This window comes from Lepidochelys kempii, chromosome 9, assembly GCF_965140285.1.
Source record: "Lepidochelys kempii isolate rLepKem1 chromosome 9, rLepKem1.hap1, whole genome shotgun sequence".
Lineage (NCBI taxonomy): Eukaryota > Metazoa > Chordata > Testudines > Cheloniidae > Lepidochelys > Lepidochelys kempii.
In genome coordinates this window covers 63,662,596-63,688,785 of record NC_136388.1, presented here as the reverse complement: position 1 = coordinate 63,688,785, position 26,190 = coordinate 63,662,596, and the positions used below count along the sequence as shown (strand labels likewise).

The window sequence follows — 26,190 nt, the reverse complement described above, 5'->3', positions numbered from 1 at the left end:
AAGAACCCTGAAACGTTTTTGTCTTTCAGATACCAAAAGGCAAAAAAATTAGTTTGGGAGTTTTTGACAAAACCCCAAAAAATTCAAAGAAAATTTCCGATGAAAATTAAAAAAAAAAAGATGTTGAAATTTTTTGGAGGACAAAAATACACTTTTCTCAAGGAGGTCATTGCTGTAAAGCAAACCAGAAACAATGCACTTGAGAACCACTAGATCCAGGTATCTGGATCTACTAAGGTGGACACAATTGATCAAGTTCTGGTATGACATTCCCTCGGCATCCCCACTGAAATCACTGAGCTAGGGTGACCAGATGTCCCAATTTTATAGGGACAATCCCAAAATTCAGGCTTTGTCTTATATAGGCACCAATCACCCCCCATCCTGATTTTTCACACTTGCCATCTGGCCACCCTACACTGAGGTTGCATGGAGTGTGTGTTTGTGCAACATTATTGTGAGTCAGTAGATGGAGCTGCTACAGATAGCACTCTTGCGTTCTGTTCAACGGAATATAAAAGCGGATAGCTCTTGCAGAAATGCTTATTGTCAGCTGGCTGTTCACTGAACACATTTTGCTATAAAATTGCTCTGATGCAACGTGTTGTCATGTTTGTCCTGCTGGGTTGGCAAATAAATCTTGTAGTGTTGGAACTGGATATCACTTCCAGTTAGAGGGGTCTGGTGACTTTATAGTTCCCACAAGTCCTCACACTCCCATCATCTAGAAACACACACTATAAGAACAACGCATTCTCTAAACTCTACAGGTCCCTACTTCTGCAATTCTTCTGATTGCCTTTCTATAGGTTCTTGCAAGGCCCAAGAGGCAAGAGAAATGTAAGCCTGGCACTTTTAACAACATGCCTTTTGCTTTTATGCCTTTCACAATCCCATGTCTGAATGAAATGCAGATTTATATTTTCCTTTTAATTATATCCACAGGACCTAACAGGCCATGCAGAGCTGCCATTCCCAGTTCCTGCTCCACCTCCCATCCCCCATGATGTAGAGGAAGGGGCAAGAACACAGAGTGGCAGGGAAGGGCTATGGCTAGAGGCCAGGGTACATTGGGCATACAATCCCTGTAGGACTGCTGCCAGCTGGGCCAGGACTGGTGCAGAGAACCCACTCTCCTGGGCAGGGTAGATCTCAGTGCGGGAGAAAATATGGGCCTTTAACTTGTTACGCAAATGACTGAAGTATAGCGAAGAGTAATTTTCTTCTGTGACAGTTAATGGGAAAGGCAAACAGGACCACTTGTACCCGACATTGGCCTGCTAGCTTCCCAAAGTCTCTCTCATCTCCACCCCCGTGTTCCAGTACTACGCCCCTTTCTCTTTGCGTAACAGAACATGTTTTCACTTGTATGTTTCTTTAGCAGCTACAGATACTGGGGCACTTCTGCCTGTTTCCAAGATCCTATTTACATTGTTGATATTCATTTTATATGGAGCGTGGGAGACTTGTTTTTGTGCCCGACACACAGACGTGAGCAGGGCTATAAAACACCAGTTCTCTCATTAGGGACAGGTCCTGCATATTTACTGTGCACCAGCCTGAACCCTGTATTCCCAGTCGGGATAAGTTAAATGGAAGTCAATGGGACTAGTCATGTAACGGCTCCCCTTTGGGAGCGAGGGTCTCCCAATCCAGACCACAGCTGGTGAGGTGCTTCATACTCCTGAGCGAGTGTGATCTGCTGGCCAGGCTCCTGCTTTTTGGCCTGGTACAGAAACATTGAGTGGTTTGAAGTAACATCCCAAAGCAACAAAACCGCACACGCTGCCTCCCATTTGCTGATGTCCTCTTCACTCCTCCACATGTGCGGACTGGACAACAGGGCATGCAGGCAGAGGAACCTTTCAGTGCTTGATCCCAAACTCACTGATATCAATGGAAATACTGCCATGGGCTTCGCATCAGGTCTGACATTAGCCGTCCATTTCCTTCGTTGGGTTCACATACCAACACTGCATGCTCTGCTCATTCCAGCTTCAATTCCTATGCCTTCATTCTAGATTTCTGATCCCAAACACAAAAGGCAGACAGGCTCCCAAAATGATTGGGATGAACACTCAGAAAATCAGGTACACTTGCTACTTCTCTTTGCTTTCTTAAGTGAAGCGTCTCTCTCTCAGCTACAAATTTGTTTGGGGAACTTAGCATTCATTTTGTTAGCTCTTCTGTCAAGTCTACATAGGTCTTATCACTCCATCCTTGAGGGAGTCATACATCTTTCTGGGCTGTAAATGTCTCTTCTCCGGCTCGACTGGATTTTTTCTTGTAACATCCTTCAATGTTATTGGCATAAAACTACAGTTGGGACCTTGGTGCATGAACTTCAACTTCCTCACTCTTTTTATCCATGTGGAAATCGCCCATTTTACCACCCATTGCCTGTTTTACCCTTTCTTTTACCCTTCTTCTTCGGTCAGATCCTTCTTGCTTCACTGATGACCTTATCATTTCAAAAGCACCCCAGCGAGTTGATTCATCAGCCATCCTGCCCAAAGGACACACTCTCATGGGCTTTTCTAATAAGCCAAATCTGTCTTTTTAATTAACTATACTGCGCTAGATGCTCTGCTGCTATCAGTGTCCCCTGGGAGTGGCTGAGTCACGGAGGGTACAAAGATGCTGGTTACAGACCCCAGACTTTGGGGTCCCTGCCACGATGGTCCTAGTGTACTTTAGAGCAGCACCAAGGCAGTCTCTCCCACCGCTGCACCTTATCATTAGCAATGACAGTATCCACCTGGCCCTCAGCCTCGTACTCCTCAATCTGGCTGCCCATAGATCAGAGCAATCAGTCTTTTTGACTTGGGTATGAAGGATCCAGCACAAAGTGTTCCACATCTGTAGGTGGAATCAGGATTGTAGGTCTCTGGACACGTCCGATCTGCTTGACCTTATCTGCATCTGTCTGTGTGTATCACAGATGTTTGCACGCCTCTGGGAATTGCTGTAGCCCTGCACAAGCCAGAATGGCCGGAGACGGCTGCCCTTGCCACTTCATGTGAAATTGCAAATGTATGGAAAGGGTGGAATTTCAAGCTCAAAGAGAATTTTACTAGCTGATACCAAATCAAACGGAGCCCACCCCTCTCCCCTCAAAACAATAGCTTTTCCCCATCCCATAAACTGGGGGAATATGGGGGCCCTGAAATTATACAGAAAACTAAATGTTGAGGTCTCGAAAAACCACAGGAAATGAAATGGCTAAAATATTCAGGCAAAATCTCACCTGAAACTTTTCAGCTATTTCAACCACCCAAAAAGTTAGTGCCTCAGATAACGTGACCAACGGTAGCATTTTCTCACTGGAGGGAAAAGGGGAATAGGCCTTAGACCTCTCTCTCACACACGCAGGGGCACACGGGGGCAGGCATATGCTCTCTCTCACACACACATGCACTCTCACACGTTCTCACACACACGTTCTCACATGCAACTGTACGTGTTTCCACATACTTTCTCTCACACACATGCACTTTCATATGCACTCCCTTAAACACACACACACTGTGCTCCTCCACGTACTCACAATCCATGGCTTTCACAAGTGATCTCTCTCACACACACTTCCTCTCTCTTAGACACATGTGTACACACTCTCACACATGTGATCTCTCGCTCTCTCATACCACAGCGTGCTCGCTCTCTCGTCCTTCTGTGCACCAATTAGCTAAAATATTTAGGTGGACTTTGAAATCAATCACAGCTCAGGAGAGGAGACATCCCTCCCTTTCCCCTCTCCCCCCAGATGGCCTCTCCTGCTGAGCCCTGTTTCTGGCCCAAGGACTCTGCAGGACCATATGCTTTGCCTAATGAAATGTCAAAATGTCAGACTAAGAGGAATATGTCTCATTTCTCAGGCAATTACCAGAGCCTCTGCAGCACTTGTTCAAAAAGACTTGTTGCAGAGCTATACATATTTACTGCAACACTACAGCTAGCAGAGAAGACAGTCCTATCTCAGAGGTGCAGTGCCATCTCAGAGCTCAGATAGTTTAGCTGTGAACTATCACTACGAATCCTAAACAGCACGTGATGATTGGCTGAGGTACCTCTGACCTGGCCCTGGGCAAATAACTGATTTTTCATTTCAGTGGCAGAAATGAAAACCATGGGAAAACATTCATTTTGGGTCAACCTGAAATGAACAGTTTTCAATTTTTTTTACCACAATGAAAAATGGAATTTTTTTTTTGTTTAGGCTCAAATAATATGTTTAATTTCACTCAAAACAGGATATTTCATTTCATTTTTAAAAAAAAATCCTTTGTTTTGTTTTGTTTTAAATAAAATGAACTAGACTTCACAACAAAACCTCATTTCACAACAAAGAGTTGAAACGTTCTGTTTCGGAAAGGTTGCACTGAAATGTTTTGACGTAAAGAAAAAAAATCGTCTTTTTTTTTCTTGGCTGAAACTATTCACTGAATCCGACCCAAACTCACAACAGTTTCAATCAATTCAAACCTGCAGTTTTCAGCAAATAAATTACTGGTCCAAAACATTTCTCCCAGGTCTAGTTGATCTCATAATCCTACCATTTCTACCCTCTAATCAGTAATCTTCTCCGTCCCACCCACCTGCAACACAATTTTTGTTTATAGTGGTCTTGAAATCACCCTGCAAGCTCTAAGTTTTCTTCTCTCCTGTTCCACCCCCACCAGAAACAACCTGACAAAAATTAGACACACAGGAAGAAATTACGTTTTCCTTCATACAATCAGTTGAGCTCCTTTAAACAGCTAAATCCAATGGCAAGAAGTGTGTATCAGGCTAAATACACCTCTCCAGGGCTGATGGTACTACAAACCACTTCAGCTTCGGTTCTCATGGTTACCATGAGATTATCAAAACCTTTGATGTGTCATTATCGCTCATGCTGTTACGTATGTAGTGCTAGTGGCTCATTCCAATTTCTTGGACTTAAATGTGATAATCCTTTGGTCTATATATGGCACAAAAGCAGTATAGTACCCTGCGCAGCACCAGAGACTTTGTTTATGCCAGTTATATCATTTTGGCTTTGTCCTTTTCTAAAACTCACTTTGCTGCCCCAGGCTATTCCTCAATAATCACAGGTAGACTGAACAGGTGGGGTTCAGCTCTGGGTTGGGTTTAGGCTCCAGTCTGGGGTTTGGGTTCAAGGCTGAGTCACTTCTAGGATTCAGACTTTGGATTTGACAGCACTGAAAATCTCATGATTTGTTTTCAGGAAATTTCAGCCCCAAATGGCAGAATTTCAACCCAAGATGGAGATCAGCTGGTCTTATGAGATTTCTGCCATCTAAGACTGGTCCTTGCAACAGTTCGGCTGCACAGAAACTGAAAGGGAAATGAGCCTCTTCTGCTTTTGGATCCAACATGGAAGCTAAATTGTAGAGACAAATTTGGCTCTTGGGACTCAGATCTCAGGCTTAATGTTCCAGCTTTTGGTCCCTCTCTGTTAATAACAACTATGGAATCTGTGACACCTTTAGCAAGAGCAGAACTCAGGCTGTGTCTACGCTGAGCTTTCTCTGTAACTTCCTCACTGTTCCACCGCCAATGGTAGTCACAACAGTTTACTAGTTCTGAGTCAATGTACAAATGCAGCCCCTTTGAAGACAAGGGAACGGCACATATTTCACTCAGGAGATAATTTGGTCCACAGAACCTTTATTGCTTGAAGATGGTGCCTGAAAACAAAAAAGCCCATCTTGCCTTTCAGGTACCCAGTTGAGTTTGCAGGGCTAGCAATGAAAGAAAACATCTTTTCCCCTGTTTACCTGGGCACATATAATTTGGAAATCATAGAAACAATATGAAAAGGAGTACTTGTGGCATCTTAGAGACTAACAAGTACTCCTTTTCTTTTTGCGAATACAGACTAACACGGCTGTTACTCTGAAACCTGTCATAGAAACAATATGTGTGTAAACCCTGCAATGCCTTTTTTGAGTCGCTTTGCAGAGCAGAAGGGCTCTTTAAGGGCTAGGTTCTCAAAGCGTTGCATGCTCTGTGCACAGAATTAGGCATGTGACATTTTCATATATTTTAAGGCCAGGAGGAGGAATCATTATGATCATCTAGGCTGACCGGAATAAAACAGCCCACAGATTTCACCCGGACGTTCCTGTATCAAGCCCATTGCTTCTGGTTGAGCTATTTTCACACCCTGTGCAGATCCACATACACTTGTTAGTCAGTCTGGGGTCCAGAGCTACATCTGGACTATGGGATGCTGAATGTCGCTTTTGTGAATTACATGCACCTGAGACTTGCTTCTACAACCTGCGGCTGGCTTCAGACAAGACTGCAGAGGGAGCACTGCGTAACAGGACTAAAGCCCCCGTTCTACTGCTGATCCTCCAAGCAGGTGGGAAAGTAGGGAACAGTAACACTGATCACTATAACTCAGCAGCCAGGAGGAGGGGAACAGAGAGAGGAGACACTTGTGAAGCCCATAAAACAATCCAGGTGCGAGGCCCTGACACCGTGTTCTGATGTCTACTTTGAGATGCTGCGTGAGGAGGTTGCTTTGTGATGCTATGATATCTCTGGACACTGAGCTGCAGTTGGTTTGCACAGTTCCGTGATGAAGAGGCCTCGCTCCAGGAGCTATGAATACTGCCACAGGATGCTGGATGCATGTGTCAGAATTGCTGTTCCTGCAGAGCAGCTACAGATGAATGCAAACTCTTGGAGAAGAGAAGTTTGGTTGCCTAACAGTACAAATAGCAGTGGAAATGTCTCTAATTGCTTATTTTAGCATTTGATGCCTCTAGGGGGCTGGACTAGGAGGGACCCGCTGAAAGCTTAGGAAGAAGGCAGTATCTCGTGTGTCCAGTTGCATAGTGCCATACAGAGCTAGACTGAACACACTGAGTAGAGGGAGTGCAGAGCGACACCTTCCTAAGGGAGCTCAGAGAGGTACAATCACTGCATAGGTCTGGGCATGTGTGCATGCACCACCATGCTATCAGGACTGTGCAGCCCCATCCCCTCTAGTGTGCCTGGGCAGGGCCAATTCTAAGGGGTGGGGAGGGGATCAGGGCCTGGATCTGCCCCCTCACTGCTCCTTTTAGAGACAAAGCTGCACACTCCTGTGGGTCATGGAAAGAGCAGTCTCTGCACCCCTAAGAGGCAGGATGCATGAGGTGAGGGGAGGCTCCTTACACTGGCCCTGCTTCTGAGTGGCCCTGCTTCTGAGCACCCCTACAAATCCAGTCTGGCCCACAGAAGGTATTTCCTTTGGGGCCATGGGGAAGAAGCTATGTTAGATACATATGGGACAAAAAGCCATGCTGCATTTCTGGAAAGGGGGCAAACCCCGAGGTGGTAGGCTTGAAATGGGCACTTTCCTACACAGAGCACTGGCCATTTCTTTGTTACTAGAGCTGTGCGGGAAACAGATTTGCTATTTCACAGGAAATTCTGCGATATCGGCCTTTTTGTGAATTATGAAATGGAACCCAAAATATTCTCAAAATGCCCTTGGAAACAAAATTCCATTTCTTTGTTTGCTGGGGGTTGATTGCAATGCCTCGTTTTGACATAATCAAAACATTTCAATCCAATTTTAACTGTGATTAATCATGTTATATTATACAAATTGGAAACAATACGTCATTTTGAAATGAAAAATCAAATCATTTTGTTCCAGGAGGGACACTGCCCCTAAGAAGTGCAGAGGTTGCTCTTTCACCCTTATCAGAGTGCTTTGTTTTGATTCGTTTTTACAAACGAAATTTCATCAAAACTGACATTTCGATTTCGATGAAATGGCATTGTCAGTTGGAAAATTTCCAACCTGCTGTCTTTGTTACCCTGTTCTTTCTAAATTTTTCGACTACACTGTCCAGCGCCATCTCTTACAAGGCCTCCAACTTCAGCATGATCCACTGCAGCCAAAGTTCCAAGCCAGATGTTCACGTAACGCTGCGTTCATAAAGAGTTGGAATGACTTTGTGGTGACTAACTCAGCTGGGTGTGGAAAGTTTGGATTGCAGCAGAGCTACTGGTGCCATTTGATATTTTACATAATGAAAAGCCCTGATTTTGGCTATGGGCTGCTTTTGGTATCCAGTGCCATGCAGTCTCTTGGGAGTAAATCCTGAGAGATGGTGAACCACTGCAGGGGGTGTAACGATTCAGTATCTCTCAGGATGTGGGGTCCTTGCTTCGGGCCAGATCTGTTGGATCATTCATTGTGGTGGCTTGTCGCTCTCTTCTCTTATAGCCTTGCCATAGACTATTTGAGGCCAACTATTTTTCACTCTATGGGCTCTGGTGTAACACTGATGACCCTTGGGCTTCATTCTTATTGCGTCTCATTCCACTTCCATGTAGATGCTCTACACATCTATAACTCCTTATCAGCATGTTCAGATTCCCTTCATCTCTGTGTTCCATGTTGTCTCGTGCCGCCTCAAGCTGGGTGCGAGCTAACCTTTAAGTAATGCAGAAAAACCCAGATATGATTTTGTGGGGGTCCTATTACTCATTCTCTTAGGTATTGTCTTTTGGTGATTTATCTTTGGGGTCTGATCATACTGCCCTGACTCCCAGGCATGTAGAGAAAACAAATGCATTCAAAATAGTGAGGCACTCAGATACTTATGGTAATGGAGGCCAGATAAATACCTAAGACAGACAGATATGATCCCTTCTGACCTTCAAGTCTATGAGATTGATACTTCTTTCACTTGCGTTCATTTAAAACCAGTGTAACTCCTCTGACTACAATGGAATCACTCCTGGTTTAAATGAGTGCAGTATAGTGTAAATGCCTCTTCCATCCTGATGCAGCAGCATTTTATACCCACTTTTCACAGGTTTAAATGAGTCCACAGTGGTGTGAGGCAGTGGAGCATCAAGCCCAGTATTTTCACCTTCTCTTTACTCAGGGACACCCTGTCATTTAGCCTCTGTGCCTCAGTTTCCTCATTGGAAACAGGAGCATATTGATCCTGAGAGACCTACGTCCCAGGACCACAGTGAGGATTAATGAATGTTTGAAGCGTGCTAACGAAATGTTAAGCATTGTTTGTCAGTTGTAGGAGTGATGGCTTGTTGACACTATGCAGATTAATCTGCAGCTCAACTGTCAAGAGATTAAACTCATTTTGGACCTTAAAAAGTGGGAAGCTTGCACAACCTTGGACATAGTATGCCATAGGATCACCTCAGCCTAGGGCCTCCCCGCAGGGCCTAAGGCTTTCGCAGAACCATGGGCTCAGGTTCTGTCCATGCCCTGGAGAGGCACACCTACCTCATGGTGTACAGAAGGGTGCCATTGTCCACCAGGCGCAGCAGCTTGTTGGGTGTGGTCATGTTGTGGGCCACTGATTTCTTGCCATTGTGAAAGAAGGTGTCAGGAGTCCAGATCTTACTGGCCAGCAGGTTGTTAAGGGGGAGGACCTTCATGGGGCCATCAAACTTAAGCCGCTCGTCTCTCCAGGACTGCCGGAAAAAGACATCAATGGTGTATTCCTAGGGGGAGAGAGGAGAGCACATCAAACCTGATTTTATCTAGTTCTTCATTGCATGCCATCCCATAAATTCCAGAGAATGAAAACGGTTCCCTTCGTTGAGTGCAATGGGGCTTTGGGAGCACTGCACTCATGACTGTGGACCGGAGTGGCATTTCAATCACTGGAGTGGGAACAAGAGGTATTTAGCAGGGCAGCATTCTCCAGGGTTGATAAGACACGAAGGCAAGCTGGAATTGCTACCTCTGGTATAATGACTTTACATGAATACCCTGTAGTATTCATCTACATCTTTCATCTCAAAGTGCCGTATACACTGTACATATGCCATTGGGATCATACACCAAACAATGAAATGCAGCCACTCCTAGAGTGGCACTCCTCAGCCATTCTGTATCAGCGACATTGCACAGCAGTTTCAAGATAACAGGAAGCAGAGGATGCAACTGACACCACAGGTAGATCCTAATGATTTGTGCTTAAATATGGATTCAGATGCCTAACTTTATGCAATCATGTTTAAAACATCAGGACTATACTCTAAGCCACTTTCAGTCCTAAATTGTTGTGCAGTGCTGCCAAGCACCATCAAACAGCTACCACTTTTCAAGCCAGAGATGGCTGCATTTCAGTGATGTCTGTAATGGTTCCCACATATGAAAGGTCAGGACTCGGGGATCCTGCAGGCATGCAATTAGCACCGGATTAATAATATAGAAATCGATTTTATTCACTGGGAGAACAGAAATGAACTTTACCAAGAACGAGGAACCCAGAAATGCAGGAGATATGTTTAAACCTGGATAAAATTAGAATTAGGACAGGACACATGGGGTCAAATTAATCTGGGTGTAACTCTTTTTGAAACCAGTGGGGTTATACTAAGACTGAATTTGGCCCTTTAGAGGCTTGGCTCAGGTCTTCAGCTGAAGTAAATTGACTACAGCTGAGTGAAATTTGTCACACACTTTTTTTGCTGAAAAATTCAGATTTGGTGACACCATTCATGTTGGTTTTGCCAAATGTTTCATTTATGGAAAAATGTTCTGAAAAGAAACCAAAATGTTTCATTTTGACATTTTCAAAACGCAACTTTCCAATTTTTTTCAGTTTAAAATGACTTTTCATCCTTTAATTTTTAAACTAAAGTTCAAAAACATTTTAAAATGGTGGAAGCAAAACATTTCATTCACACAAAAACAATTATTTTTCAGCTTTTCACTTCACCTGTAATTTTTGGTCCAACCTGAAATGATTTTTTTTCCTGACTTTTTGAAATTGCCAACAAAGTGAAAAATCTGTTATTTGTCCAGCTCTAAAACGGATATTATTCCATTACAATCAATGGAATGATGCGGCTCTACTACAGCTGTGGGTCTGTGCCTTCATTTTTTTCTTATGCTGAATCAAACAGAATTCTGACACATGACATCTTCATCCAGATGCTGCTGACCACAAGGTATAAATAAATGCCTAGCATCAGATTCTGCCCTGCTGTATGAGGCATGCAATCCTAGCTAAACAAATAGGAACACAAGAGTGTGCTAGGCCAGGGGCATTTGTTCCCATGATTTCTCCTCTCTGAAATCCCCCGTATATTTTAACCTGCAGTTTGTAGTTTTAACCATGGTCCCTTTGGGAGCCTGTAAGCAACCATCTTTAACAGAGAGTGCAGCAATCTCTCTCCAAGGCCCCCTGAATGATTCTTTGGCAGCGTGGGGACAAGAGGCTTAGCAACAAGTACAGTGAAACAAAGCCCTCTGCTCCTTTCCGTGTCAGGAGAGAAAGAGTCCTTCTCAGAGGGAGAAGAGAAATCTAGTTCAGGACCTTCACTCTGATGAACAATTCCCAAACTATACCACAGAGAACACAACCTCAGCTCCTCTTTTTCTCCTTCTGTACTAAGAGTCTAATCCTCAGAAGAAGAGAAACCATGGTCAGGGTCTCTTTCCTCTGCCCCCCAGTGCCCTTCCCATGTGAGAGCAGACCCCCCAGTTCAGATTTGCCTCCTCCCAGTGCCTGCACCTACACACCATTCCAGGTGAGCCAAAAATTATAGGTCACATTCTTCTCCATCCAGGGTTGTGACTAAAATCCATGCCAGAAACCTGGCTCAGGTTCTTCTCCTCTTCAGGGCCCCTCTCCAGAGTCCATTCTACAGGGCACAGAAACTTTTCCGATTCTCATCTGTGTTCTAGTTAACAGGCTGAGGGACAGCTGGAACACCTAATATCTGACATTAGCGTGGACCTTATCAGCCAATGCTTTTCATGTTGAATAGCTCATGAGTCTGGAGTCCCTCCCACCCCATGTCAGACAGAAGCAGACAACACTCCTCTGTAGTTAGTAATCAGCTGCTCTCCGCTCTCAACAGCAAACATTATTTGCCTCACCACCCAGGCCCCTCATCATCATTATAATCTGTCTGAATCTGGATGCACAAGGCAGCCTTTCAATCGCAGCTAATGATGGCTGCGGTACGCGCAGGGGCTGGATCATCAGACAGATGCCAGTGTGGAAGGAGTGACTTCCTCACTTTTCTATCTAAGATAGGAAAACAATCCTGAGAAAGGTGCAAGTTCATCCTCCTTTCCCTGTGGAGTTCTCTCTTGAGCACCCATTTCAAAGAGTGCTCAGCACCAGAACTGCACGCAGTAGCACATCTGCTATGCACGGGCAAAATCTATGGAACTAAAGTATGCAAGAGGAGAGAAAATTTATTATTCTTTAACTGTCTTCATAATTTTAAATTCATTTTGTCAAATCACACAGTGGAGAATAGTTTCCTCTTTTCAATACCTCATATTTCTTCTTCACAGTTCATTATACATGCTCCCTTAATCAAATATGCTCCACCTTGAAAGTAATTATCAGATACTCCCTAAGGGCTGGGATTGCTGAATATATTATTAGTCTTTGCTGTGGTGTGAAAGAGAACAAGATGGATAGAGAGAACTCAGATGAGATTAATACTCTCAGCTAGAGTGACATTAACTTAACTTTTAACCCTGCAGGGAGTGGTCCTTCCAAAGCAAGACAGACTCCTCTGATGGGGGGAGGCATCAGAACGAAATTCAGAGATTTAATTCTCATCTAATTCCTCTGATCACCAGTGCTAATAGTCTGAGTGAGGGCCCGTTGGTAGAGCAGCAGGAGAGATGTCTGTGGCTGAATGAACATGGAGAATGAAATCCTCTAGGGTCTAGAGGTTTGGAGGAAGGTTGTTTTAGGACACTGATCCTGCCCAAGCCTGCTTGGATTCAATTCTTGTCCCCCTGCTAGGGAGAACCTTCAAGCCAAAAAAGCATCCAATAGCGTGGGGAAATCCAAGATGAAATGACACTCAGAGATGAGGCACACACCAGGGTGTCGGTCCCCACTAATGATGCCAGCATGTAATTTAAAAATAAACACAAACTACCAAATCCTCTTTTTGTGCAATACAAGCTGCAAGAAATGCTTTTGAGAAAGCTCACTGTTAATTATGCTCTACAGTTCTGTTTTAATTAGAAGACAAACTGTTGAGGGAATGCAAACCTAGATTCAGTCCTCAGGCCTTTTCATTAATAATTTTCATTAAACATGTCAGAATATGCCAGTCAGTTCACTTGTTTTTTCTCTCTCTCTCTCTCTTACCCTGTATATTTGCCTCAGGCACTTAGGGCAGTTTGGTGAAGGAAGGGGGATGGTCTGCCCCACTTACATAGGGTCAGAATCTGACACTCTTACCGCGTAATTTACTCCATGAGTAGTCACAATGAAGAAAGCGGGGCTGGTTATGAAGAAAGATGCTACTCAAGATGAGTAAGGGAGGCAGAATCATGCTGTAGGAAGCTCTTGCTCTTTTGGTGGTACCCCACAATTTGCTTCCCTTTGTTTGCACTCACTGAAAAAACACACAAAACACCCTAGCTTCATCAGGCAGGAAAAAAAGGATTAAAAGACAAGATCCGTGCTCCTCTAAATCAAAAGAACGAGCAGGGGTCTAAGCCTCTTTTTGATGGGAAGCGGCACAACGTGTCCCAGGAATTGGAGATACAATTGGACCACATTAGAAAATGCTTTCGGTTTCCATGGACGTCCTTCTGGTGAGTAAACATGTCTCTCCTCCCCTCTCCCTTCCATGCACCTGGATGTCCCAAATGGCTGCGCTGAGCAATGAAACATAGGGAGAAATCCTGCCCCCCTCTCCCCCACGATGTCAATGAAAAATACCCATCAAGTTCAACAGGGCCAGTATTTCACCTTTTGGCCCATGTCTACACAGGGATAAAAAACCTGCTGCATGGCCACAGCTGTCCAAGCCAGGACCAGCTGGCAAAGCCTCCAGCCAAGCCCAAAAGTCTACATCATAATTTTTAGCCCTACAACCCGAGCCCCACTAGCCTAAGACAACTGACCTGGGCCAGCTGCAGCTGTGCTGAGTTTCTTTTAGCCCTGTATAGAAGTACCCTTAGCTTGTAAAATAGAGCTGTGTGAATAACTGATTTTTTTGTTTTGCTAGCAGTTCTGAAAAACAATAATAATAATAAAAAAATAATTTTGGGTCTACACAAAATGAAAAATTTTCAAGCGTTTTTGTTGAACCAAGAAGTTGAAAAAAAATCATTTCAGGGCGAATGAAATGTTTTGTTTGACCCAAACCAAAATGTTCTGTTTCAGTTTGAGCATTTTTTAAAATACTTCTAAATTTTGGAAATTTTGAACAAAAAATTGTTCTGAATTGATACATTGAAATGATTCATTTTGAAAATGTTGAAATCTTTTGACATTTGTAGAATGTTTTTTGTTGGTGCTTTTTTCTCAACATGAACAATTCAGCAAAACTGACATGAATCTGCAAAACGTTTTGGTGTTAACAAATCTGCATTTGTCACCAAAAAAGAGCTTTGATTGAAAACCTTCATCCAGTTCTAGTCCAAAGGATACTGACAGAAATTCCTTCACAGATTATTGTACCTGGATTTAGAGTAATGCCAATGATTATGTTTGGTGGATTTCCAAAAACCAAAATGGAATTGAGAAGAAGATGTGAAACCAAAATAGAGTCTTTTTTTGAACTTCTATTGCAACTGCTTTCTGCACTAAGCTCCCACCAAAAGCAACAGAATGGGATTTCTTGGTATTTGTTACAGAGGAATGAGACCTCATCTAGTTCTGTGGTTTATGCTGTACGAATTTATGCTTCTTGAATTACTGTGACTGTTGCCCTCTTGAAGATATCTCCAGCTCCATATCTGCTGGCTGCCACTATTGCAAATGACAAATAATAATGCACACTACCCAGATTTTATGCTTGAGCAGAAATTTCACAGGCAACCTGGATAGATTTCTTGCCACATTGTTTCCATAGTTCATACTTTTGTCCAATTAACCCAGTACAAAAAGAACAATGCACACACCCAGAGTCCCAGAGTCAGACCTCTATACAGCACCTACCATGTCTGTGTCTGAGACAGGGCCGAAACTTGTCACATAAATGTCTGTCTTGACTTCAGTTACACTGTCTGGGAAAAACAAGAGAGAAAAGTAATTAGAGAAGTATTTTCATTTGCACAGAAAAGATTTTAGCATTTCATTGTTTTTTCATACCAGATGCCTCCCTGCTGTAGTGCTGAATTGTCATCACCATCATGTTGTGAACAATGGCCAATTTTATAATCCATTATGGGGCAAATTCATCTCTGGGACAGCTCCATTGACTTCCACAGAGTTACACCAAGGATGGATATATCCTAGTACATTCAGACAGTGCATATTTACATAATGTACACAGTCACACAATGCACAATTTTCTATGGTTCTATCCATCTTAAGTATAGAGGTAAACCCTGACGTTGTGAAACTCTAATCCAAAATCCCTTTGTATTTGCCAGCCTGATCAGTAGGCCATTGAATTTCTCCCCAGTTTTAAGAAACCCTGGTTTTGTTAAAGTTTTGGGTTTCTCTGAATGTGCAAGAATCAATATTTGGATTGCCTTTTACTCTCATTGCATTTGCTGTTTTCTTACTTGTCTCTTTCATGAAAAATGATAGCTCTCGAAAAGCTAGTATTGACCTGTCTGCTATAATCTCCTAGCTGCCAGACTTTACTACCTGTATTGATGCCAAGTAATGTCTTATTCCAGGAACAGCCCCAAATCATTGGGAGGTCCCAACTCAGGAAAGCGCTTTAGGACGTGCTTATCTTGAAGCACTTGCTTAAGTCCCATTGTCTTCAATGGGAGTAAAGAATGTGTTTAAAGTTAAGCATGTGCTAAAGTGCTTGAAGCCAGGTCAGAGTTAAGTACTGCTCAATGTGAATAATAATAATAGTAGCTAGCTCTTATATAGCACTTTCCATCAGTAGATCTTCAAGCACTTTACAAAGGTGGTCAGTATCATTATTCCTGTTTTATAGATGGGGAAACCGAGGCACAGAATGAAGATGTGACTTGCCCAAGGTCACCCAGCATGTCAGTATCACAGCCAGGCCTCTTGGGTCCCAGTTCAGTGCTCTACTCACTAGGTATCTCACAGAAATGCGGCCAAATCTGACCTTTAGAATGGAAAACTTCCATTAACAGATGTTAATCAGTTTAGGACTAGACTATGTGCTCTCACCTCCTTTGAATGAGACTAGATGTCCAGAATGGTACCTCCTGATGGAATTGTCCATTTGAAGTCAGTAAGAGAGATTCCTGGCTTCATCTAAGTACCTAGCATTGGCCACTGTTACAGATGTGATCCTGGACTAGAAGATGGCCCATTGATCAATTCAGCTATGGAAATTCCTCTGTTCTCAGACGGATATTTTGTCACATTTCAATTTATTTTGCCACATCATGAGGCTTCATTCTGCAGTTCAAAGTTTTGCAACTAAAGTAAGATAATGCATTCTGGCAGGGTCTTCTCCTTAATGGCTAAAATATAGTATACATGTCTTTTGTTATTACGATTGGAGAGCTTCCGAGGCAGCCTGTGGCTGATATTGTTGTGCTATATATGTAACCCTTGATCTTGTCTTGATGCTGTGAAAGGTTAAAGAGAAATATACGTGCAGTATACTTTCTGAAGTACACAGCATTCAATTAGGCATTTTTCTAAGCAAAGCAAGTTACTTTTGTAATTCTTAGAGACTCAGGGTATCTCTCCGTCTTCTTCCAAGCAGGACCCAAAATGAGACACATAGCAGAGAAAAAAGTTCTAATGAGGTGAGAACATGCATTACTTTTTCTCCCTCTTCCCTTTCAGCATTCCTGACATCCATAATTTACAGCACTAATCACCATGTTGAGATCCAGGTCCAGCCATGGTCCTTCCTTGTGGTCTGCAGAATGGAATATTTTGAGGCTTAGACAGAAAGGGGTTGAGATGTTGCAAGGGATGGTGGGTCAGCGAGAGGATCTGTATTTCACAAAGCGACCTGCAGGATTCAAGTGTTGGAGAACTGGAACAGGAATTGATGAGCAGATGTTAGCAGGCTTGTGGGAGGTAGAGAGGACTTTGGGACATGCTTTTGAGTGATCCTGGTGGCTTTATTTCTAAGCTCGCGTTAAGCACAATCCCAAGGAAGATGACAGCACACATGGGTTTAATTAAAAAATAGGTGTAATTTTTGCAGACCCTTCTTAGTAAAGTTAGTTTCAGCATAGCTGAAACTCCCACTGTCTCCATACCAAGCTTAGCAATGAGGCCTCTGTAACAGAAATAGCTGAAGAAGAGTGTCTGGGCCTAGGAAGTTGTGAGGGAAAAAACGAACAAACAAAACAAACCTGGATGGATCTGACCTGATCCAGGGACCCAGTGAATGCAGCCTATTGTAAACTGTCCAGTCCCTAGACTCTACGGTCCCTTTGCTCCTGCAGGATATGGCCCAGGATTTTCCTCATCTGGACATTGGCATGTGCTTATCCGGTGAGACCTGCATACCTAGGGTGACCAGATGTCCTGTTTTTATAGGGACAGTCCCATTTTGGGGGGACTTTTTCTTATATAGGCACCTATTACCCCCCACCCGCTGTCCCGTTTTTTCACAGTCGCTATCTGGTCACCCTATGCAAACCTAGGATGAAAGTGCACATCCAGTAACAAACTTGTCAGGTTACTAAGAGAAGGACAGACAGAACAGCTCACCTCCCTACCCTGCTGCTGACTCATTCACACTCTCTGATAGAGAGAGCACAAGTAAGGACTGTCGCACGACAGGACCTCACGGTGCAGTGCAAAACAAAGCCATGCACATGATGTACTGGGACAGAAGCTGTTGGATCCAAGTGGATGGAACCATTTGGTAATATCAGCTCCCAAGGGCAATGGGCTTTCCCTGGTCTAGTATGTACTTATTCCTTCCCGTCTCCTTGCATAAATGATACTTCTTAATATAATATATAGATAGCTGCAATCACAGTGTTACAATGTATTGGACAGTCAGTTACTAAATTATGCCAAAGACTGCACAGTGAATAATAATCGAGAAAGCCAGTGTCAGCCATCAGGATGTCCAGCCGTCACCATCCATCAAAGAGACAATTTAATTAAAACAGTTATAGTCACAGGGATGTTCTGGAAACCGAAGGTCAAATGGCCTCAGGAAAAGCATTGGGCCATGGCCTCAAGCTGTAGCCAAGACTTGCTTGGTGCAGTTGAGGAGGGGAGGGGACAAAGATGGCTGTAAATATCACCACCTTTGTGTCCCCCTGTTCCTGGGACTGAACGGGGACCAGATCAGTTACCAAGGCTACCTCTAAACTAGACCTAGTTGCCTGTAGCCCCAAGGGGATGTGGTAGCAACTAGGATCATCAGGTCAGAGGGACACCATAGCCATTCAACCTCTCTCTCAGGAATGCACCCTGCACATCCTGGCCAAATCCTCTTCTAGTCTTTTTGTCTGTTACAGGCCAGCGTTGCATTACCTTCAACACAGAGCACGTGACTGCACCTTCCACTATCCATGCTTCCACCTTGGTCCAAAGATCACAATAGGTCACATCTTACCACCCACATAGAGCTCAGGGGCAGCACCTTGCTTCATCCACTGTGCCCCCTGAGCAAGAGAAACCAATTTATCCTGTAGATCCTCTACATCTAGACTAAGTAACCACTCTGTATCTTGGCCATTCACCCTCATGACATGGCCCTGAGAGCCCTGACTCCTCCACCCCTTTCTAGAAAAGCCAGACACACCCCTCTACTCCGACAGATTTGGGCACAAGTTCCACTCTGCTTGATGTAAACACCACTGAATTCAATGGAGTCACACCACACCAACACATCTTGCATCTCAGCAAGGGGTTGGACTTGATGACCCTTGCAGTCCCACAAACAGTGCTCTATAGGGGATAAGGGGACTTCAGTCAGTGGATTCCAGAGTCATAGAATTGCCAGCCTCACTGTTGCTCCTCCCCTGGGCCGTTCACCCTCTAAGCCTCCTCTGTGTGGCAGCCCCCAGAGAGACCCAATGCAGCTGGGTTTACAGGCACGCTGGCTTCCACAAACACTGCCCCCATGAACCCATGTGCAGCAGAACCGCTCCAGTTAAGCTGTGCCTGAGGGACATCCCTGGCCATATAGGAGAGGCAGAATCGGACTCGCCTTTGAATTAGAGGGATTTCCACCAAAAAATAGCTGCCGCCCACCTACAAATTCCAGTTGAGCTGTGAAAGTTGGAACTAACAAAAGCACAAGCAGATCACAGCAAACTACAGTCTTTGGGATTAAGGTCATTCATGATCCTAGCAATATTATGCAACCCAAGGACTTCTGCAATGCATTGCTTTTAGCACTGTATGAGTTCACTGGCTCTGTGGTAATGATACATTCTCTCCCTAGCAGAATCTTACAGATATTAGGTTGGAAAAGCAAATATCAGGACCACATTGCACCTGTTTTTACCTGGGCAGAAAGCAAAGAGCAGCCTTTTCTACTACAGTCCAAAATACAACGCAGAGCAGCCTCGCTAATTCTCCCCTTCCTAATCTGCAAACCTGATCATTCGTCCATGGAAATCTGGCCATCTCGCCACACATCCCAGCAAATATTTAATAGCTGAGTGCTGGATCACGGACACTTCAGCACTTTTACCAAATCTGCTGCAGAACATTAAATAACACTTGGTCCTTCTCTAACATCTTCCCGCCAAGCCTCTCAAAGCTGGTTGCACTCATTCATGAATGAAGCCTTGCAGTCCTCTTGGAGGCAGGTTAGTGTTATGATCCCCATTTTACAGACAGGGAAACAGAAAAACAGACTTGTACAAGGTCACTTAGGAAGCTGGTAGTTGACCAGGGAATACAACTCATGAGAGCCAAGTCCTTAGCCCACCTTTCTCCAGTGTATGACGTACGGTGCACTGTGATGCACTGCCAGAAATAATCAAAACTAAATACCGCTTGCTGTTGTCTCTTGTCTTATGTGTAGTTTGTAAGCCTCTTGGGGCAGGGTCCATCTTATGTCAGTACTATACTTATCACAAGGGCTCCTGGGCCTTGACTTCAGCGCTACAGGGCTACAAATAATAAATAATAATAAAATGAACACGGTGCATGTTGTGATGTCACATCCCTGATTTCCCTATTGTGTTTGCAAGTGGCTATTGTATTTGTTAAATGTTAACATTCTCTAATCCACCAGTGGGCTACCTTCCCAGCCGCCAGTGCAATTTATTCATTATCTCTAGTATTGATACTGCAGTAGCACCTAGAGACTCCAATCAGGGATCTGGGCTTTGTAGTGCTAGGCGCTGTACAGACACAAAATAAAGACACAGTCCCTTTCCTAAAGAAGCTCATGACTAGATGTAACAGGTGGCGTGTAATCAACAAATGAGGAGGGATGGCAGAAAGGGGAGGATGAGGCAATTACAATAAGCATCTGAGAAAAACACACTTTGCATGCTGGGCCTATGCTGATTCCAGGTCTGTGTATCTAGGACAGAGTCATTAACCTGCCAGGGGAGGCAGGGTTCTCAAGCGACTAGGGCACTAGCCTGGAGTCTGGTGAGCTGCCTTCTACTCTTGCCTCTGCTGCATGACCTTGAGCAGTTGCTTTCCCTCTGTCTTGTCATGAGCCTTCTGGAGCAGAAAACTTCTGCTATGTTCAGACAGCACCCGGCACAATGAAGTACCTGTTCCCAGATTGGCGCCTCTACATGCTACTGTCATACAAATAAGAAATAATAATATTAATCAATACACCCATTTGCATGATAGCTTATTGACACTGAATACCAATCTGTTTTAAGCCCTTTGAGGCAAGGACTGTCATTGACATGTTTGTACAGCACCCAGCACAATGGGACCAAGGCCAGAACCAAGTTAGGTACTGCTGTATTATAAACTGTTTAATACAGGGAATATACCACTGAAGCTGGGCTCTTGAACAATCCACTGATATTTATCACCCTTTGCACCCTGGTGGAAAGGCAGGGAATTCTGTAGACAAGCTAAACAGATCTTTCAGGGCTTGGGATTCCAGCGGGGGGTGTTCTCATTTGTTCGTGGTGAGTGGGAGGGAGCCAGACTCATCCTACACAGCTACTGCAGTGTTAGTTAACCAGCGGCTGGCGGTGCACAGAGGGGCCAGTCGTGATGTCCGAAATGGACATATGAAGGTGCCCTCAGTGGCCATTTGCAGCCGTCAGGAAAGATCATGGCATAGATTAGGTAATGTCCACCCCTACCCCCGAGGAGCTGTCACTGAGCATAAGCTTCTCTTCCCCCATACTTTCCACTTCCCATGGTAGTGAGCACAGATCTTGGATTCACACTGCCCAGGACTCCTGCACTGAATGTCATGAGCACTCAGCATAGCTCAGGGTCTGTGGCAGAACAAAGAATTGAACGCAAGGTCTTCCAAGATTCTGGCTAGTTCCCTAATCACTGCACCATCCTTCTTTGCCAAAGAGTGTTCTCCCTGGTCTGGGTGTACTTGTGTTTCTAATGCCATCTGGAGAAATCTTGCAGGCAGAAGCAATGCACTGCAGGCTGAGTAGAGGTCCCCCCCCACAACACACACACCCTAGGGCAGAAAAGTATTCATTAACTCGCCCCTCCTCGCCTGGCAATGCTGCTTGGTTCGGGTTGCAGAAATCCCCCAGAGCTGGGGCAGATCATCAATGAAAATGTAAAACAGAGGCCAGAACATCCCTTCCCCAAGCATTACCCTGGTATTCCCAATACCTGCTCCTCTTCAGAAGCTACCCTCCCTCTTTCCAAGAAATTCTCAAGCCAGATCTACCCTGCTTGCAAAGACAATAAATGGCTGTATTCACTCGGCACCAATGACTGGATTCGGCTCCCACTGATTCCAACAAGCAGAACATTTACAGTAGCATTATCCAGGGCACTGCAGGGCTTCCATGCCACAGCATTTGTGGGACATGCCTCATATAAGGGGCCAAAGGCCCATTTTCTCCCCACCCCTGGCTGTTGCTGCTGTGCATCACTTAGACTTTGAATGATCCAGTCCCTGCATCTTTTCCTTGCTGGCTCCCATCCTTTGTGCTGCAGACAGAGCCAGCCTGCCACCCCCTCACCACCCACTCATTCCTGAAATCTCCCATTTAAGTGCTCACGACTCCCTGGGCAAGCGAGGGGGTGGATATTATTTACAAAATGACTGAGTGCTATTTTTATTTGCTTCTCAGAAGCACTAGCTGCAGCTGAGTTGGAATACAAATTACCCTGTCTCAATTCCTCTCCCTTCTCTGGCTGTCTACTGTGGGACTGCCTCTACAAGTGATTAGGGGAGGGAGGGAAGTAAGTAAGTAAGTAAGAAGGCTGTTATTAAAAATTCAGCTGTAATCACCAACTGTTATTTATTTAAGAATCTCAGCCCTAATATAATCTGCTGGTATGTTTGTGTGTCAGTTTGTGGATGCTGCACTGTGATGTGCCGTAGCAGGAGTAATGCAGTGCTGGGGGATCCCAGAGGCTGGGCTGCATTCTAGCAGAGATGATGCAGTCATGTCCCAGTGTGGGGTGTTCCCAATGGTGTACTGTAATAAAATGGGGAGTGAGGCAGTCCAGGCTTAGTGCAGGAGCTTTCCGAGTATTGTGCCAATATAGTGGAGGTTACACAGTCTTGCTTCTGTGCTGGGGTGTTTCAGATGCTGTGCGGTTATACTGCAGTGGTGATGCACAACTGCAAAGTGCTGAGGGAGTCCCAGGTGCCGTGCTCATAGACTTTAAGGCCAGAAGGGACCATCATGATAATCTAGCCTGACCTCCTGCACCTCACAGGCCACAGAACCTCACCTACACCTGAAACAGACCTTGAACCTCTGGCTGAATTACTGAAGTCCTCAAATCATGATTTAAAGACTTCAAGTTACAGAGAATTTACCATTCACTCTAGTTTAAACCTGCAAGGGACCCATGCTCCATGTTGCAGAGGAAGGCGAAAAATCCTCAAGGTTTCTGCCAATCTGACCTGGGAGAAAATTCCTTCCTCATCCCAAATATGGCAATCACTTACACTCTGAGCATGTGGGCAAGACCCGCCAGGCAGACACTTGGGAAAGAATTCTCTGTAGTAACTCAGAGCCCTCCCTAGCTAGTGTCCCATCTCCAGCTGTTGTGGATTTTTGCTTCTAGCAGTCACCAATGGGCCACATGCCACTCTAGGGTGTCCAATCATACCATCCCCTCCATACACTTATCAAGCTCAGTTTTGGTTTTTTTGCCCCCACTGCTCCTTTTGGAAGGCTGAGCTATATTGGAGGTTAGGCAGTCATGTCTTAATGCTAGAGGTTCCTGGATTCTTTGCTGTATTATGGCAGAGGTAAAAGTGTCATACCTAAATGCCAGGAGCTTCTGGGTTGTAGGTGCTTGCTGCAAGCCAGCAATATCAGAGAAAGGATGGGCTTGTAGTTTAAAGCACCAGCCAGGGACTGAATTCAATTATTGACTCCAGCCTTTGTGCATAATTTTGGATACACAAGTCACTTAGGCTCCCTATGCCTCAGTTTTAAAATGAGACAACAATACCACCCTATCTCCAAGGGGTTTTGTGAGGTTAGCTGCACTGATGTTTATGAGGTGGGCAGGGTCAACAGAGATCGGTGTATACAAGTGCCAACTGAGATGGATGCAGTTTTATCACAGTCCTGGAAGTAGCTATGTGCTGTGAACTGTTAGATGAGAGAGATGCAGTACCGGTGGGTCCTGGCTACAGTCATGTCTAGAGCTCAGCAACATATTTTGTCTCTGACAGAAATGTCTCAGTAAAAAGCATTTTCAGGGCTCTGGAATTATTTGTGAATTCAGGTCAAATCTGACAAATAGTGAGTCATAAAAACCTGGGAAAAAATGAGTTTCAACATGACACTTTGTTTTCCAATTTGGCCAATTAAAAAAATTAAATAAGGTGAAAAACACCTGAAAGCTGCTGAATTTAAACAAGAACACACACAAAAATTGTTTCATGTTGACACAAAAGATATTTGGGTTCATTCAATGCATTTTTTTTAGTTTTTTGATTTGACGATAAGTTTTTTTTAAAAAATGGTTTCAGTTCAAAGTGGATTCTCCCCCCCACTCCCACCCCCCGGATTTTTCTGTTCTGCTGCAGAACCAAAATAATCCATTATTCACTCTGATGCGCTCGTGTCTTAGTGCTGGAGCTCTCAGATGCTGTGCTGTGATATAGCAGAGGGAATGCGGTTCTGTCCCAGTGCTGGGGGTTCCTGGGGGCTGTATTATGATATAGCAGAGGGAATGCAGTTCAGTCCCAGTGCTGGGGGTTCCTGGGGGCTGTATTATGATATAGCAGAGGGAATGCAGTTCAGTCCCAGTGCTGGGGGTTCCTGGGGGCTGTATTATGATCTAGCAGAGGGAATGCAGTTGAGTCTCAGTGCGGTAGGTTCTCAGAGGCTGTGCTGTGATCTAGCAGAGGGGATGTAGTGGGAGGTTAGTGCTAGGAGTTCCTGGGTGCCTTGCCGTGATGATATAGCAAGGGGACACTGTAGTGTCTCACAGCAGCAGATTCTCAGATGCTGTGCTGTGATATAGCAGAGGCTTCTTTCTCCCTGAGAGTTGTGTCTACTTTGCTCTTCTTTTTGCAATTTATTTAAACACAACATCCCTATGGAGAAGAAACACACTGAGCAGAGTCTCGGCTGAAAACTTTAAGTTCTTGTCACCTCCCAAGTCCTTGCTATCTTCAGATGGATGAAACACCTAAGTACTAGAAGGTAATTTCTGCAGCTGCGCACAGAGGCTTTATGGCTCTCTCATTCTTCATTTTCTCAGCTTCTCATTTTGGAGATTTAATTTCTTTCCAATTTTAGCCCTAGGAATAAAAGAGGAATAGAAATGTCTTTTCCTTCTGCGACCTTTACTGCTGCCCCAGGAGAACTGCCTTCGATTAATGTGTCTGAGGCTTAACAGAGCTGGGACTGTGCAACAAAGAGTACCAGAAACACGGCAGTGCTCTCCTGAAGTGGGAGGAGCACTGTAGTCCCCTCATCAAGAAGCTCCACCCTCAGGTTCCTCCCTTCTCATTCCAGAGATTAAATCCCATTGAACACCGGGCCTTCAGACTCACCCCACCTCCCCCATTTGCTCTCCAACCCCCCTTTATCACAGGGACCATCTGGCTAAGATCCAGTGCAGCACCAGTTTTAGTCTCTGGCAGACCTTTTCTCTGGGTAGCAGGGGGTCCCGTCAGTTTCAGCAGAGCAATGGACTTCACCAAGCAGACTTGAAATCCCACTACATCTTTAATACCACACAATAGTGACTGAGCCTACCCACTGCAAGCAGGGGTCTCCACTCTCCAGCCCCCTTTGGTCCTGAGCAGGTCCTTGTATGGTGTGGAGCAGGGAACCGGAGCTTGATTCTCTACTCCTGAGGGCATTCTGCTCCAAAACATTAAAAAATTCTGTGCCAAAAAAATAAAAATTCTGCACACAATATTTTAAAATTCTGCAAAATTCTGCAAATTTTATTTGTCATATAAATGTGGAAGCTCCAGCATGGCATTGGGGAGCACAGGCCAATGGCTGCACAGAGGTGGGAGATCACTGTGCAGCTCCCCCTTCAGGACACGTAGTCAGCGGTGAGGCTGCAAGCAACCCTGACACAGAGCAAGGACAGGGCCTGCCCCAGAAACACCCCAGGGCCCTGGCCCTCTGTGCAAGGTTCGCCAGGTGTGGGCAGGCAGGCTCAGCAAGGCAAGATCCAAGTGTGTAGGGACTTAGTGGTGGAGAGGGGATCCAGGTGTGGGTTGAGAGCATTCTGTGTGGGGCAATCTGGGTGTGGGTGTCTCTGTGGGAGATCCTGGTCGGGGGCGTGATCTGGATGCACAGGGGCTTGTTGAGTGGCTCTCGGTGCAACAGGACTCTGCAGTGGGGGTCCAGGTGCAGGTAGTTGGGGCTCAGCAGAAGGGGTGTCTGGGTGTGGGGGGGATAGAGCTGGGCAGGGGGGTCTGGATGTGGGGGGCTCAGTGGTGGGGTCCAGATGCTAGGGGAGTGGGGCTCAGTGGTGTGGAGATCCAGGTGCAGCTGGTTGGGGCTTGGTATGCTGGGGATCTGGGTGCGGGTGGCTCACTGGGTTGGTGCAGAGGGAGTGGGGTTCGTCGGGGGCTTCTGGGTGCGGGGGAGGAGGTGAGGCTGAGTGGGGGGGTCTGGGTATGAGGGGATCTGGATGCACGGGGGTTGGGTGGATGGGGGAGCAGCTCCATGTGCAGTGATCCCTCCCCCTGCAGCTGAGGAGCGATGGG

At 45.1% G+C, this 26,190-nt stretch overlaps 1 protein-coding gene across 2 annotated transcripts in view; it reads right to left on the bottom strand.

Moving 5' to 3' along the window:
• GABRA3 (gamma-aminobutyric acid type A receptor subunit alpha3) overlaps nucleotides 1–26,190 on the bottom strand; it is a 131,947-nt gene that overhangs the window by 33,255 nt on the left and 72,502 nt on the right. For both annotated transcript variants that reach the window (XM_073360727.2, XM_073360724.1), the window contains exons 4-5: nucleotides 14,928–14,995; nucleotides 9,269–9,489 (exon numbers count right to left, since the gene is read on the bottom strand). In XM_073360727.2, the coding sequence (XP_073216828.1) occupies nucleotides 9,269–9,489; nucleotides 14,928–14,995 (289 nt within the window). The remainder of the gene's footprint in view (nucleotides 1–9,268; nucleotides 9,490–14,927; nucleotides 14,996–26,190) is intronic.